Source organism: Symphalangus syndactylus, chromosome 23, assembly GCF_028878055.3.
Source record: "Symphalangus syndactylus isolate Jambi chromosome 23, NHGRI_mSymSyn1-v2.1_pri, whole genome shotgun sequence".
Lineage (NCBI taxonomy): Eukaryota > Metazoa > Chordata > Mammalia > Primates > Hylobatidae > Symphalangus > Symphalangus syndactylus.
In genome coordinates, this window is record NC_072445.2 from 67730648 (window position 1) to 67747555 (window position 16908).

A 16908-nucleotide genomic window follows, 5' to 3' on the forward strand; every position below is an offset into this window, starting at 1 on the left:
ATACTTTTAGAGTTACTACATCCCTTTTGTAAGATTTATTTTTATATATTGATTTTTATAACTAAACTATTATTAATTTAAAAGATATTTTTGAGTTTTTCTATGTATACATCCTATCACCTATGAACAGTTTTGTTTCTTCTTTTCCAATCCTATATCTTTCTTTTTCTTGTTCTACTAAAATAGCTAGGGCCTCCAGGACCATGCTGGCCAGAAATAGCGTTGGTAAGTAGCTTGGTCTTGCATATTATTTCAAAGAAAGGTGGGCTGGGCACAGTGGCTCACACCTTGTAATTCCAGCACTTTGGGAAGCTGAAGAGGGCAGATGGCTTGAGCTCATGAGTTTGAGACCAGCCTGGGCAACATGGCAAAATCCTGTCTCTACAAAAAATACAAATTAGCCAGGTATGGTGGTGCACGCCTGTGGTCCCAACTACTCAGGGGGCTGAGGTGAGAGGATCACTTCGGCCTGGGAGGTCAAGGATGCAGTGAGCCTTGATCACGCCACTGCACTCCAGCCTAGGCAACAGAGTAAGACCTTGCCTCAAAAAAAAAAAAAAAAGGCTGTTAACATTTTGTTAAAATAAGTATAAAACTTCTGTTTGTTTCAAGATACCTTATTATCAGAAAAGGAATTTCTTTTCTGACTTGCTAGCATTTTTAATCATGAATAAACATTACATTTTATCAACAGATTTATCTGCATCTATTGAAAAGATACATCTTTCTCATTTAATAAGACAATGTAATAAATTATAATGACAGATTTTCATAAAGTTAAACTAATTTTGCACTCTTGGAAGAAACTCAATTTTGCTAATGTTCTTTGATGAATTGAGTTTGTTTATAGTTTTTTATTTAGAACTTTTGCATCTACACTGTTAAACAAGATTGGTCTGTAATTTTCCTTTCTTGTATCTTATTTTCCAGTTTTGGGAATCAAGGTTATGCTTACACAAAGTGAATCTGGAAGAGTTCTCTCTTCTCTATTATCTAGAGAAAACTGTGTAAGATTGACATAATTTCTTCATTGAATATTTGGTAGAAATCATTGATGAAGCTCTCTGTGGGATTTTCTCTATAGGAAGTTGTTTTTTTATCACTGCTTCTTTTAATAGTTACAGGAATATTCAAAGTTTCTATCTCTATTTGAGTTAGCTTTGCTAAATTGTACTTTTTTAAGACATTGGTCCATTTTATCTAAATTTTAAAATAGTTAACGAAAAGTTGTTCATAATATTCTCTTAATACCATTTGATGTCTGCAGGACCTATAGTGATTCCTCCTTATTCATGGATTTCAATCTCATCTCCTTTTTTGTCAGTCTTTTTTTTTTTTTTTCTTAGAAGTAGGTGGGAGTGCAGTGGCATGATCATAGCTTACTCCAGCCTCAAACTCTTGGGCTCAAGCAGTCCTCCCATCTCAGCCTTCGTGGGACTACTGGCACATGCCACCATGTCTCATTAATGTTTTGTTTTATTTTTTTAGAGATGGGGTCTCACTATGTGGCCTAGGCTGCTCTCAAACTCCTGGCCTCAAACGATCCTCTCACCCCAGCCTCCCAAGTAACTGGGATTACCTCACACCTGGCTCTATCAGTCTTAATTAGTCTATTTTATTAGCTTTTCGAATAACCAATATTTGGATTTTTTGATCCCCTATTAGTTACTTTCTACATCATTAATTTATGCTCTTTTCCTTATTATTTACTTCTTTTTTCTCTAGGTTTATTTCGCTATCTTTTTCAGATGATGTTTGGCTACTTAATTTTCAGCCTTTCTTCATATATATATGAAATATTTATTAAGGTTATATTAAGTACTCCTTTGCAAAGTGCATTTTATAATTTTAATATGTAGTGTTTTGTTAGCCTTCAGTGAAAAATATTTTCTAAATACCATTGTGATTTATTTTTTTTGACCCAAGGGATATTTAAAAGTATATTTCTTTACTTCTAACCACATAAGATTTTCCAATTACCTTTTTAAAATTAATTTTGAGCATAATTGAAATATAGTCAGAGGACATTTTTATGATTACAATCCTTTTAAATTGAGACTTGTTTGATTTCCCAGCACATGGTCAGTTTTTGAAAATGCTCTGTGTCTTCTTGCAAAGCCTTTAAAGGTAGGTGCGCTGCGGTTATCAGGCACAGCAGGTAGGCGCGCTGCGGTTATCAGGCACAGCAGGTAGGCGCGCTGCGGTTATCAGGCACAGCGGGTAGGCGCGCTGCGGTTATCAGGCACAGCGGGTAGGCGCGCTGCGGTTATGAGGCACAGCGGGTAGGCGCGCTGCGGTTATGAGGCACAGCAGGTAGGCGCGCTGCGGTTATGAGGCACAGCAGGTAGGCGCGCTGCGGTTATGAGGCACAGCAGGTAGGCGCGCTGCGGTTATCAGGCACAGCAGGTAGGCGCGCTGCGGTTATGAGGCACAGCAGGTAGGCGCGCTGCGGTTATTAGGTACAGCGTATCCTGTGTTTCCATTAGGTCAAGTGTGTTAGTCATGCTCTTCCTGTCTTCTATATCCTTACTGATTTTTGTTTGCTTGTTCTATCAATTGAAGAGAGATGTGTATTAAAGTCTTCAGTTGTAATTGTGGATTTGTCAGTTTTTCTTTGAGTTCTGTCACTTTTGGCTGTTGATTTTGAGGTCATGTTATTGAAGGTAGATCCACATTTAAAGCGGTTATACTTTCCCGATGAATTGGGCCTTTTATCATTATGAAATATTCCTGATTGTTTGAGGGAATGCTTTTTTGCCTTAGAGTTTATCTTAGCTGATTCCAATCTCTTTTTTAAATTATATTTTAAAATCTCTGTTTGCCTGTTTTATTTGCCGTAGTCTCCTGTTCATGATTATGGGGGTAAGTTGCTGGAAGATGTATGGCAGTAGCTTGATTCCAGAGTCGGCAGGGGGGCGGGGTGGTCTCCATTCCTCTTAGTTGACTGGTTCCTAACTGGGCCTTGTCATGCCCCTCTAACCCCAGAAACCACCTCCTTGCTTCAGTCTTGGGCAGATGCTGCTGCCATCTGTTGCTAAGTACAGGGGAAGGAGGGAGGGAAGCCGACTTTCCTAAATCGCATAAATGAGGTTCTCAAATGACTCCCCTGTCAACGTCCCAGGTGACTGTGCTGTCACTTCTGTACACTGACCCAAGACTGCCCCTCCAGTACTGTTTCCTCCGCCTTATGTCTTGGACTAGTATTCCTTTTCTGTTACATGTCTCAGCAGAATAATTCTGTGGTCTTTCTGTCTTTCAAGAATTCCTCAAAATGACTGATCCCCTTATGGTACTTTCCAACCTTTGCCAGTGACACTGTGCTTTTGTTTTCATATTGCTATATACGTTTTCTCTCATTTCATGAGTTTTGAAGGAGAAATGGGTCCAGTATGCCAACAGGATGATATTTGCAGACAATTGCTCATTTTGTTTTATATGTTTACCAAGCTAGCTTACCTCAAATCTCAATAACAAATATCTTTGTTTTGGTTTTCATGACTGACAGTATATATTTTGATATGTTAATATTTTGAGCATCTGCTATATTGCCTACCTTTAAACGCTTCACGTCCTCTTCTACACTTTCTTCTAATCGACTTAAATAAAAAGGCCTAAATTTTTCTTCAATGCCTGTAAGAATAAAATGTACTTTAAATTTCTTATTTTCTAACATAAAATAAAAATATTAGCCATCTATTATCTTTGAATTACTTACCTCAATCTGTGGGCAAAGCAGTAAAATAAAAATTTAAGCTCCAAATCACTGACTCTGATAGAGACTAATCAGGTTAATAGACAGAACAAGGGATAGGCGAACACGGGAAACCAGGGGTTTCTGCCTAAACAGCCTGTGCTCTTTGTGCTTTTTATTCGTGCTGCAGTTTCTCTGACTGCAACACAAACCGCTCCCTGATGTGAGTTCATCTCCAGCTGAACAGGGATGGGCGAACTCCATGTTTCTGTCCCTCTGGCATCAAATTTATGAGAGGTCAGGATAGTCAGAGCAAGGATTTAGTGTAATGGGTTACAGCTGTTAGCCTTAAAAGAAAAAAGAAACTTCCAGTTCCAGGAAGATGGAGTGGACATACTTTTTTCTTATTCTTCTTTCTAAGTACAACAAAAACATCCTATATATTATTTATAAAACAAACATACAGAGTCTCTGAAAGGAGAAGAGAAGGAGGCAGACCAGCAGGAAACCTCAGGATCAGATGAAACACACGACAGTGAGTTCACTGGATTTTCTCTTTTCCTCATATATCTCAGACTTGGCTGAAAAGGTGGCAACCTCAAAGCATCAAGAGCCAAGATAAAAAAAAATCTCCAATCAAAGCCTGCTCTTTCTAGCCAAAGAACTAAGCGAGGGGCAGCAAGGGACAGACAGAAAACCTTTAGTCAGTCTACAGCCATGCCATCCTGAATATGCCCAAGCTTGTCTGATCTTGGAAGTTAGGCAGGGTCAGGTCTGGTTAGTACTTGGATAGGAGAAAACTTTTAGTCAACAACCATTCTGTTCCAGCCAACCACCGCAGAAAAAACCCTGTGGCTCCAACCCCACCCACAGCAGCTGTGGCCAAGTGGAGAGCCTCGACATCCAACCACGTGAGACAGTAACAACGTAACCCAACACCCCCACCGGGGTAAAGTCAGAGAAGGTCCAACAGGAAGCCAGGGCTGTCCTACCTGCCAGCTGATAATGAGCCCCTCCACTCCCATGGTGTCAGGAAAACACACCCTGGTGTCAGGAAAACACAAGAATAGCCTGGATTTGCCCCACATGGCAGTAACAAGACCACCCTTCCCTTCCCCACTGGGGAAGTGTCAAAGGAGGTCTAGTGGAGAATCAGGACTTTTAACATTGTCCAGTAGTAATGAGGTGCCTTCACCTCTGTGTCAGTGGAGGCTATGTGGACTCTGCCAGAATTCCAACCCCTGACCAGCAGTGAAGAGGAGCCTCTGACCTTGGGCATCAATAAGGCTGAGCGGAGAGGCTGAACTTCTACCTCCACCCAGCACTAATAAGGTGGCCACCACTCTTTCCTTGTCAGAACATTGTCAGGAAAGTTCAGCTAAAACAGAAGGCTTAAAGAGGATACAGAATCTCAAAACAGAGTAAGAAAATGTACAAGTTTCAACAGAAAAATTACCCATTCTATTAAGAATCAGAAAGGTCCCAAACTGAATGAAATAAGACAATCAATAGATGCCAACACTGAGATGACAGCAATGTTAGAATTACCTGTCAAAGATTTTAAAACAGCCATGATAAAAATGATTCAATTAATAGTTATGAACCTGCTTGAAACAAATGAAAAATAGTCTCAGCAAAAAAGAGGAGAATATAAATTTTAGAGCTGAAAACTTTAATGACCAAAACGTAATAAAAAGCTCAGCAGGATAGGCACGGTGGCTCACACCTGTAATCCCAGCACTTTGGGAGGCCAGGGCGGGTGGATCACAAGGTCAGGAGATCGAGACCATCCTGGCTAACACGGTGAAACCCCATCTCTACTAAAAATACAAAAAATTAGCTGGGTGTGGTGGTGGGCGCCTGTAGTCCCAGCTACTCGGGAGGCTGAGGCAGGAGAATGGCGTGAACCCGGGAGGCAGAGCTTGCGTCACTGCACTCCAACCTGGGCGACAGAGGGAGACTCTGTGTCCAAAAAAGCTCAGTAGACAGGTTCAACTGTGGAATTGAGAAGAAACAGAAAAATCAGTGAACTGGAAGACAGAATGAAGAACTTATCCAGTCTGAACAAGAGAGAGAAAATTAACTGAAAAAAAAAAAAAAAAAAAAGCCTCAGAGACCTGTGAGACTATAACCATAACCAAAGATATAGTTTTTATGTTGTCAGAGTTCCAGAAGGAAAAGAGAAAGAGCGTGGGGGTTAAAAAGTACTTACAGAAATAATGGCTGAAAGCTTCCCAAATATGGTTTAAGAGGCATAAACCTACAGATTCAAGAAGCTGAGTAAAACCTAAACAGAATAAACCCAAAGGAATCCATACCAAGATAAATAACAACTAAATCTCTGAAAAATAAAGACAAAGTCTTGAAAGCAGCAAGAGAAAAATAACACCTTCCCTATAAGGAAAAAATTTTAGAATGACAGAGTTCAGACATATCCTAAAAGAATGATTAAGGAAAGTTCTTTAAACAGAAAGGAAACAATAAAAGAAGACACCTTGGAGAATCAGGAAGGTTTGGTTTTGTTCATGGCAGGTAGCACCTAAAATCCTTGGAGTCTTCTAAGAGTGTCTTTTGGGTGGGGTCAGAAAACTAGGCAGCTTCAGAATGGGGGCTAGCAACCAGAAAGACCAAGCTATAATTAGAAGGTTGGGACTTTCAGCTTCACCTTTGACTTCCAGTGAGGAGAGAGGGACTGGAGATTAAGCTCAAGCACCAATGACCATGATTTAGTCAATCATGCGTATGTAATGGAACTTCCATAAATCACCTTAAATGGTGAGACTTGGAGAGCTTCAGGTTGCTGAACACATGGAAGCACTGGAATGCGGTGTGTGTTGAAAGGCTATGGAAGCTCTGTACACCCTCCTCCCATACCTCACCTTGTACATCTCTTCCATTTGGCTGTTTCTGAATTGTACCCACTACAGTAAAAGGGGAGACATAAGTAAAATGTTTTCTTGAGTTCTGTGAGTCTTTCTAATGAATTACCAAACCTGAAGTGGGGCTTGTGGGAATACTCAAATAAATTTGTAGTTGACTAAGCAGAAGTGTGAGTAGCCTGGGTACCCAATGCTGGTGAGGATGCAAGAACCTGCATCACCCGGACACCGAATATAAAATGGCACAGCCCCTCTGGGAAAATGTTTGGGAATTTTTTAAATAAACTGTACATGAAACTACCATACAACCTAGCTATTGTACTCCTGGGTATTATTCCAGAGAAATGAAGACTTATATTCACACAAAAACATGTCCATGAATATTTAAAGCTGCTTTAGTCCCGACAGTTAAGAACTGGAAACAAGTCTTTCAAGGAGTGAGTAGCTAACCAAACTGTGGTACATCCACACCACAGAATACTGCTCAGCAAACATCCAGGTACCTTTCCTCATCCCTGTATGACAAGGCCAATCTAAATGGCAAAATACTTTCTAAAGATGCCAGCTAAACAAGGGAGGGGATGGAAATAAAAGAAGTGAAGAAGCAAGAAGGCTGATCAAAGCCACCTAAGTGCCCATAGATGGAAGAATGGATAAACAAAATGCACTCTATTCATACAATGGAATATTATTCGGCCTTGAAAAGGAAAGAAATTCTGACATATGCTACAACACAGATGAACCTCGAGGACATCATGCCAAGTGGAAGAAGCCAGACACAAAAGGACAAATATTGTATGGTTCCATTATATAAGGCACCCAGTGCAGTTAAATTCATAGAGACAGAAAGTAGGATGGGGGCTGCCGGGACAGGGAGAGAGATGATGGAAAGTGAATGTACTATGGGACTGTACTTACTGCCCCTGAACAGTGCACTTGAAAACAGTTACAATGTTAAATTTAATGTTATGTATATTTAAACCCAAGTTAAAAATTACAAAGAAAGGAAACAAGAAGGCCTTATGTGCCTTCATGCTTTTGAGAGAGAGGGCTTCTTTGCATTGAACAACATGTTTGAAATCAAGAAAATCAGTTTAAAACCACAAGTAAAGTCGAACTCAGTTTTCTGAGGATTCAAACCAAGTTCCTAACAATATGTTACTAGGAAAATCACTACACAGGATGCATCCTACACAGTCAGAAAAGATGCTCTTACCAGGAAATGTCGGCCGAGCTTCCGGATTCGCATCCCAGCAGAGCTTCATGAGACTGATAATTTCTCTTGGGCAGAACTCAGTGATGTCATCCACATCTGGCCTGTTCCCAGATTTTATGCACATTATCAACTGCTGCTTACGAATAGCATCTACAAAGCAAAGACTTTCTTTCAGGTCTTGCTCCTCTCTCAGGCAGGAAGGTGACAGAACTTGAACAATACTGCTCATTTTTGTCAGCCTCTGGTACAGCTGCCTCATTCCATAGAGTGGAATGGCCTTATGACAAGGAGCTGACATATTCCACTATAGAGTTGACCAAACAATATCTTAATGTCTGCAGATAAAATGAAATTCTCAACAAAGCTACCTGCTGATGGAACAAAAAGATTATGTGGGCAAGGCCAATGGCATGCTCCACGTGCAAAGGCAAATACGGGGCAGTCCTTGTCTTTAGGAGCTCAGTTTAACGAGAGTGACTTAAAACACAGAGTGATCATTGCTATTCAAGAAGGATGAGGCTGGGCACAGTGGCTCACACCTGTAATCCTAGCACTGTGGGAGGTTGAGACAGCAGATCACAAGGTCAAGAGATCAAGACCATCCTGGCCAACATGGTGAAACCCCATCTCTACTAAAAATACAGAAATTAGCTGGGCATGGTGATGTGCAGCTGTAGTCCCAGCTACTCAGGAGGCTGAGGCAGGAGAATTGCTTGAACCTGGAAGGTGGAGGCTGCAGTGAGCTGAGACTGCACCACTGCACTCTAACCTGGCGACAGAGTGAGACTCTGTCTCAAGAAAAAAAAAAAAAAAAAAGAAGGATGTACAAGGGGTTCCAGTAGCACAAACCTGACTAAAATGGTCCAGGAAGGCTTTGTTGAGTCCAGAAAAATTAGCAGGTAAAGAATGGGAAAGGGAGACTTAAGGAGGAGGACTCCAGGCAAGTTGAAGCAGGGTATCAACAGACTAGAAGTTACAGAGATCATGACACATCCCAGAAATTCCTCACTCAGTGTAACTGCACACTGACAAAGAAGGGAGGATTACGGACGAGGCCAGTAGAGAAGCAAAGGCCAGAACATGAAGGCCTTTTACTCCACACTGAGGAGGAATTCGAACTTCATCCTGAAGACCGTGGAGCATCTGGGAAGGATTTCCAATACATGAGGGAGAGGGTTGCATGTGCCTTTTAGGACGACCATTTTGGCTGCCACATGAATGGTGGACGGTGGAAGGAGCCTGCCGCAGAAACGCGGAGGGTTTGAATTAAGCAGAGGCCAGTGGAGACAGACAAGGGCAGATGGGTTGCAGATATATCTTGAGTCATACATATATCTTGAATGCATAGGTTTTGAGATCTGATAGAATGTGGGAGAGAGAGGCAAGGGCGAGTCTGGGATGACTCTAAGGTTTCTTATTGGGCAACTTGGTAAAAGGATGGCAATGCCACTTCCCGAGCATATGAAGAGGGGTGAAGCAGGGCGAGCTGCAGGACAGTGTCGACAAGATGGGTGTGTTTGGGGGATGCTGCTTTGGAGGTTCCTCTGGTACCTGCGATGGATCTGACCGTAAGACAGGTGGATATCCAGGCCAGAGCCAGAGACACAGATTTAGGAAGCATTTGCAAAGAGATGATCATCAAATCATGGGAGCTGATGATTACCCAAGAAGAGTATGTAGGAAAACATCCATTAGTTTATGCACTTAACAAACTGAAGAGTGTCTCTGTTCTCCTACACAGGCCACGACTTACTCATCTTTATATTCCCAATGCCGACTAGGGACTGAAAAGAAATCTTGAATGCAGGAGTAAGTGAATGAGTGAAAGTATGAAGTGTATGCCTTGTAGTGTGAAAGGCTAAGTCCTCACAAGCAGAAACAATCAACTTTCCTGTCTAGGAAGAACCCTGGAATTTCACAGCACCTCTCAAGCTAATGACACGCTATCGAGGTTCCTATTCATCCTATGATCACTGATTCCTAAATGGGATTACTCATTCATTCAACAAAAATTTACTGGGCACCTATTAGTTCCAGGCACAGTGCGTGTAGATGCTGAGGAGACAGCAGTGGATAAATCAGATGTGGTCCTTGCCCTCACGGAACTCACAGTTGAGCAGGTAAGACTGACGTTAAAAGAACAAACAATTATAAACCTTAACTGATTTCACTGAAGCCCATTATTTCATATAACAGTGTTGGTTCATATCAAAACCCCACTCCTCTAATGCCTTACTTTCATATGGCTCCTTATTTGCAAATATCGCCCAGAGTACTACAGCAAAGCTGTACACATCCGACTTCTCTGTGGGCTTCGTGTTGACGTCGTTCAGGTGCTCGGGTGCCATGTAGTAGAGGGTGCCGCCATTCTTCTTCGAGGTGCCGTCCACTTCCCTCAGCTCATTGTGCTCTTCATTACTCAGTTTGCTCCACATCTTAAAGGAGGCAAGGCCGAGATCTGCGATCTGCGAAAGAGATGGAGCCACTGGGATTGTTTGGTGAAGGTCATAAGCAAATCAGATCCGACTTTAAATTTTGGGCTTATCCATTTTACATAAGGTATGGTAAATTTTCCAGAAATGGTTGCACTGGGCAGGTTCAAAACAGTGATTTCTCAACAGACTCATAGAAACTGTGTGTCTCCTCAGCCATTTGTAAAATCTCCCCGAGGAAACGTTCACATGAAATTCTGGTATCGTATTCCTTATGCAGTAAGCGGGAGGGGAAAAGCAGAAGACGTTTCTGACAACAACAGTAACAACCAAACATATTTATTCTAATTCCCCATTGACTCTGCATATGTTTTTCAACTATTTCTGGGGCTTGGGGGAAAATGGTTATTTTCTTCTCTGCACATTTACGTAGCAGACAGTGGCTAGGTACTACACCTTCTATTTCCCCAAATGGCGTCCAGAGGCCCGTGGATGCGAGTGTCCAAGGATCCCAAAGACACACTGAGGATAAGGACTGCAGTGTTGCTTGTTTTGAGCTGTAGCCTGAACCTAAGAGAAGATAGGGTGGAAAGGAGGAGAAAAACAGACAAAAAAGCAGAGAGAAAAATACCAAGGTCAGACACAGAACAAGAACAGAGGTGGCGGGGCAATATGACAGAGCAGTACAGTTAAGAAGAGAATATAGGTGCCAGTTCCACTTCTGCCTCCGGGAATCCAAGCAAGCATGTGGGGATGAACTGTAGCACATGATTACCTAAAATCCACCGATTCTAACCCACGACATAAGAGGGAAGTCATGAATTTGAAGACAGGTTATGAATAAGAAATTTTTATTCCCAGTCCTTTGTCCTAGTCTTTTGTCTAAGACTAGGACAAAGCGCTAGACGCAGAACTGCTGGTGGAGAGAGGCCCCTGTGCCAGCAGCTCCTGGGTGCCTCCCCCACGGCTGCTTCCCCTTCCGGTTCCCCTTTTGGATGCTTGTGCTTGGATTCCTGCTGCGGAAGCCAATTAGATATGACACTTCCCCTAGCTAAATCCTGCCCTTGAATGAACAAAAGAAAAATCCCTTTCACTTGTTCCCTTTATGACAATGGAAAGAATGTGTTCAAAGGAAACTGATTTTTAAAATACAGACAGAAGTAAACAATCAAATAAAAATATAAAACAAAATTTCAAAGTAGAGGTTTTTGATGCACTGCTGATCTCTTTTTTTTTTTTTTTTTTTTTGAGGCAGAGTTTCGCTCTTGTTGCCCAGGCTGGGGTGCAATGGCACAATCTTGGCTCACCATAACCTCCACCTCCCCAGTTCAGGCAATTCTCCTGCCTCAGCCTCCCGAGTAGCTGGAATTACAGGCATGTGCCACCATGCCCAGCTAATTTTGTATTTTTAGTAGAGATGGGGTTTCTCCATGTTGGTCAGGCTGGTCTCGAACTCCCGACCTCAGGTGATCTGCCCACCTCAGCCTCCCAAAGTGCTGAGATAACAGGCGTGGGCCACCGCACCCAGCCACTGATCTCACTCTTAGGCCATATCTGAACTCTAAGGATTTTCCGCACACACCTTCACATTCCCCTGCATTTCCAGAGGAGGGGAGTCTTGGTGACACAGATTTCCTGGAGAACATTATGGCACCAACGGTCCATTCCAGGATGAAAAGGGCAACCCTTGAATATTTCTAACAGAGGAGAAAAATACAATCTAGGAAAGAGGTCTTCTCATCTACCCCATTCAATTCCAGTCCTCCCCAAAAGATATGAGTTATCCTGACAGTTATCTCCCGATCCTTCAAGCCTGCAGCCTTCCTCTCAATCGCCAGTAGAGCCTTTCGGCACCATCATCACCAGTTATAAGCTGAGCTAGGTCTTCCTTTAGCTTCTCCAACGTACAAGAATGGATTTACATCGCAGAATTAAAACTAAAATCACCCAACTTTCTGGAAGCCTACAGATGATGGTTTACCTTAATGTGGAAGTCATTATCAACAAGGATATTTGCAGGCTTCAGGTCCTTGTGTATCACACCTTTTCCATGTAAGTAGCACATTCCTTCAATGATTTCCACAATTATCCTTCCTTTTACAGAAAGCGGGATACTCATCTAAAAACAAGTGATATTAAGTCTATGAAATGGAAAGGTTATCAAATAGGCCAAAGCAACTGTTTCATGAAAGGGTGGTGGGATCTGAGCCTGAGGAGAGGGTTACCAGGTTTCCTTCCAGCAGATGCACCACAGCACTGCTGTCACTGGGAAACAAGAAATATTTCATTCGGGGGGGCAAAGGGTATTCATTCACGTTGTATTTTGTTAGTGTAAAAACAAAAATCCCACAATAATTTGGTAATGCATAAAATACTATAAAATTAAGCTCCTTGAGAACAAAAATATATATTATTTAGGACTGTATCTTTAGAACCTAGGATTGTACCTGGAATGCTTGTTGAATGTATGGATGAATAAATATACAAGCAAGCATTTTCTATGGGATACTCATACGACGTCATACCAAGTTTACATTAAGGACATGAATAATGCCATGGAAATGTCACGTGTAAAATAACATTAAGAGAAAAAAGAATACAAGGGAACATGTTCACACTGATTACAATCATGGAAAAATCTGAGATAAACATGATGTTAAAACTACGCTTAAGTGAATTAATATCTATTTGATGACCTGGTAGCAGATACTTCAGGCTTTTGTAGAGTCTCAGGTCACTGGTTCTTACAATTGTATTCTTGTTATGTGAACATCAATATTAACAGAAACAATTCCAGTTTCTATTATAGTGGTTAAGTTACAGTTTTGCTTAACAACAAAAAATCAGTATACAAACAACATGTTTCCTAAAAATTTATATGTATTTTGGTTGTTGGTTAATGGGAAGAAAATTTTAGTGACAGAAGTGAGATTCCCCCTCAAACCATATTTACGACATAACGATGTAGCTGAGCTACACCGTTAATAGCTTGATCACCACCATACAGAAAGTAGCAGAAAAGATGTTTTCTCTTCTTCCTTGGTATACCTTTGGACTTAGGAAAAACTTCTGAGGAAGCAAAGTTGGTCCCCCTCCCTCCTCTCTTTCTGCTTCTCTCTCAGGTCCTCCTGATGTCCTGACAGTCCAAACAGGCGCACCTGAACTTCCCCTGATCCTGCAGAATGCCTCACCAAACACGTGCACCTGAACTTCCCCTGATCCTGCAGAATGCCTCACCAAACACGTGCACTTGAACTTCCCGATCCTGCAGAATGCCTCACCAAACAGGCGCACCTGAACTCCCCCTGATCCTGCAGAATGCCTCATGTCCCCAGTGATTTCTCTCTCATCTCAGAAGCTAACCAGGGTTAGGCCTGGTTAGTACTTGGATGGGAGACCAAAGACTTATTTCCCAATCAAAATGTTTACTTCAAACAGCTGATCTTCTCTAGTTCTGGGGTGGAGAGCAATCTGATCAAACTATAATACCATGCATATAAGTGATCACCTCTTCTCCTTCCCAAAGGTATTTTTCTGAGATGTTTGTTGGCTTGGCAATTGTGGGGTGGGAGAAGAAAGTGCAAAAGTGGGAGTATGTGCCATAAAGGCAGCCATATCCCACCACCCCTCCCCATACCCTGTGCAATCTATGCTCTAGCCGAACCCAGGAATTTACGGTTCCCCAAATTTGGCAGTCTCTACGTGGTATTCTCTCTGCCTGGAACACTTGTTCTCTAATTCTCTGTTTCAAAACGTCTACTTGTCCTTCACATTGGAAGCCTTTCCTGTCTATTCCAGGCTGAGTGGGTGCCTCTCATGTGTACTCCCAGAGCAGACAATGAGTATGTCTATCAAAACACCATCAGCTGGGAGCGGTGGCTCATGCCTGTAATCTCAGCACTTTGGGAGGCCAAGGCTGTCAGATCTCGAGGTCAGGAGTTCGAGACCAGCCTGACCAACATGGTGAAACCTTGTCTCTACTAAAAATAAAAAAATTAGCCAGGCATGGTGGTAGGCGCCTGTAATCCCAGCTACTCAAGAGGCTGTGGCAGGAGAATTGCTTGAACCAGGGAGGTGGAGGTTGCAGTGAGCCAAGATCGTACCGTTGCACTCCAGCCTGGGCAACAGAGCGAGACTCCTCTCAAAACAAAAAAAATATCACCACACAGCTGGGTGCAGTGGCGCATGCCCATAGTCCCAGCTACTCAGAATGCTGAGGTGAGAGGATCATTTAAGGCCAGGAGTTCAAGCCTGCAGTGCACTATGATTGTGCCACTGCGCTCCAGCCTTGGCAACACAGTGAGACCTTGTTCTATTAAAAAAGAAAAACCCCATCACACCATAACACTCATTTAGTTATCTGCCTCCTTTTACTCGCCTGCATCATATTAGCTATTGATTCATGAGCAACTAGCACAAGGCCTTCATCTTAACAGGCACGTAAGCTTTTAAAAATGTTTTCAAATAATTTGACTTTGGTAAACAATTTTTATTTATGTTTTAAATCCTATCCAGTGTTGTTGCTGATAATCTTCTATATTTAATTTAAAATAAAACTTTGTTGAATGGTATCAAAGTGCAACCACTAATATTCTATCTGCTCTCATGGTCATTTATAGTGTACATCCTTTCATTAATCAATCCATATTTAATTGTCATCCCATCATGCATATACTCCACATCAGATGATGTCTGCATCACGAAGACAGGGCTTGTCTCTGAACTATAGATTGCAGAGCAGCGGACAGGTATAGTAAACAGCCAATCACATTCCTCAGACATAGACTATGGAGGACTGTCCACAGGATCGAGAGGATGAAGAGACCACTCTCAGGGCAGTAGAAGGCAAGGAAGATTTTCTTTTTTTTTTTTCAGAGACGGGATCTTGCTCTGTTCACATGCACCTTTTATTTTTTGTAGAGGTGGGATTTCACTGTGTTATCCAGGCTGGTCTCGAACACCAAGGCTCAAGTGATCCTCCTGCCAAAAGTGCTGAGATTACAGAAGTGACCCACTGAGCCCGATCAAGGCATAGATGTTTTAAGGAGAAACTGACTTCAGGAAATCGAGCCTGTAATCCCAGCTACTTGAGAGGCTGAGGTGGGAGGATCGCTTGAGACCAGGTGTTTGAGTTCAGCCTGGGCAACATAGCAAGACCTTGTCTCCATAAAAAAAGGAAAAGAAAATTCAAACTACCAAGCAATTTGCAAATTTTATACTAACAAGCTGCAAACAAACACCCCAAGGGCAGCCATAACAGACAGCCAGGGCCCAAGCGCAGGGGATCCCTGTGCGGAGGGGCACTCTCTACCTCAGCTTTCAGCACGTGCATCAGGTTGCCCTTCTCCATGTACTCCATCACCAGGGAGTAGTTCCCTTCCTCTATGATGACGCCCAGGAGCTTCACCACCCGGCTGTGTCTCAGTCTGTTCATCATCTTCGCCTCCTCCAAGAGGGCCTCATTGTGCCTGTGGGCAGGAAAGGTGCTATGCTGAGGGGCAGAGCCAGTACCTCAAGAGCCTGGTGCACACCTCTGACACATCACTCCCCCGTGCTGGGGTCATGCTTGGGTCTGTACCGATCTCTTCTAGGCACAGACCAGAAGTATTAGAAGGCAGAGCGGTTTCTCACTTCCTCACAGTACTCCTGCCCAGTAACTGGCAGTGCATGCTCAAAAAATGTAAATCAATGAAGGAATGAATGAACCAATGAATGAAAAGTACATGAACAGCAGCAAAGTAACCTGAAAAAAGACCGTGATGGACAGTATGATTAAAAAAAAAAAAAAAAAAAAAAAAACAGGCCTCCCATCGTCTGGGAAGTGAGGAGCGCCTCTGCCCGGCCGCACCGTCCGGGAGGAAGTGAGGAGCGCCTCTGCCCGGCCGCCCCGTCCGGGAAGAAGTGAGGAGCGCCTCTGCCCGGCCGCCCCGTCCGGGAAGAAGTGAGGAGCGCCTCTGCCCGGCCGCCCCGTCCGGGAAGAAGTGAGGAGCGCCTCTGCCCGGCCGCCCCGTCTGGGAAGTGAGGAGCGCCTCTGCCCGGCCGCCCCGTCCGGGAAGAAATGAGGAGCGCCTCTGCCCGGGCGCCCCATCCGGGTAGAAGTGAGGAGCGCCTCTGCCCGGCCGCCCCATCCGGGAAGAAGTGAGGAGCGCCTCTGCCCGGCCACCCATCGTCTGGGAAGTGAGGAGCGCCTCTGCCCGGCCACCCACCGTCTGGGAAGTGAGGAGCGCCTCTGCCCGGCCGCCCCGTCCGGGAAGAAGTGAGGAGCGCCTCTGCCCGGCCGCCCCGTCCGGGAAGAAGTGAGGAGCGCCTCTGCCCGGCCGCCCCGTCGGGAAGAAGTGAGGAGCGCCTCTGCCCGGCCGCCCCGTCCGGGAAGAAGTGAGGAGCGCCTCTGCCCGGCCGCCCCGTCTGGGAGGTGAGGAGTGCCTCTGCCCAGCCACCCATCGTCTGGGAGGTGAGGAGCGCCTCTGCCCGGCCACCCATCGTCTGGGAGGTGAGGAGCGCCTCTGCCCGGCCACCCATCGTCTGGAAAGTGAGGAGCGCCTCTGCCCGGCTGCCCCATCTGGGAAGTGAGGAGCGCCTCTGCCCGGCCGCCCATCGTCTGGGAAGTGAGGAGCGCCTCTGCCCGGCCACCCATCGTCTGGGAAGTGGGGAGCGCCTCTGCCCGGCCACCCATCGTCTGGGAAGTGAGGA

General features: G+C 43.9%; 1 protein-coding gene and 1 long non-coding RNA gene across 14 annotated transcripts in view; one reads left to right on the forward strand and one right to left on the reverse strand.

The window, feature by feature from the left end:
* LOC129473781 (uncharacterized) overlaps positions 1-16908 on the forward strand; it is a 45086-nt gene that overhangs the window by 22406 nt on the left and 5772 nt on the right. For 3 of the 4 annotated variants that reach the window (XR_008654363.2, XR_010119215.1, XR_008654362.2), the window contains one exon: positions 13341-14789. This is a non-coding gene — a long non-coding RNA (uncharacterized lncRNA). Of the gene's footprint in view, positions 1-13340; positions 14790-16908 lie in introns of those variants that run through there. The other variant, XR_010119216.1, reaches the window with a different exon arrangement.
* RIPK1 (receptor interacting serine/threonine kinase 1) overlaps positions 1-16908 on the reverse strand; it is a 49092-nt gene that overhangs the window by 17856 nt on the left and 14328 nt on the right. For 5 of the 10 annotated variants that reach the window (XM_055264658.2, XM_055264659.2, XM_055264656.2 and 2 more), the window contains exons 3-7: positions 15530-15686; positions 12200-12337; positions 10023-10251; positions 7787-7936; positions 3554-3630 (exon numbers count right to left, since the gene is read on the reverse strand). In XM_055264658.2, coding sequence (XP_055120633.1) covers positions 3554-3630; positions 7787-7936; positions 10023-10251; positions 12200-12337; positions 15530-15686 — 751 coding nt within the window. Of the gene's footprint in view, positions 1-3553; positions 3631-7786; positions 7937-10022; positions 10252-10674; positions 10777-11800; positions 12177-12199; positions 12338-15529; positions 15687-16908 lie in introns of those variants that run through there. The other 5 variants (XM_055264662.2, XM_063632994.1, XM_063632995.1 and 2 more) reach the window with 3 other exon arrangements.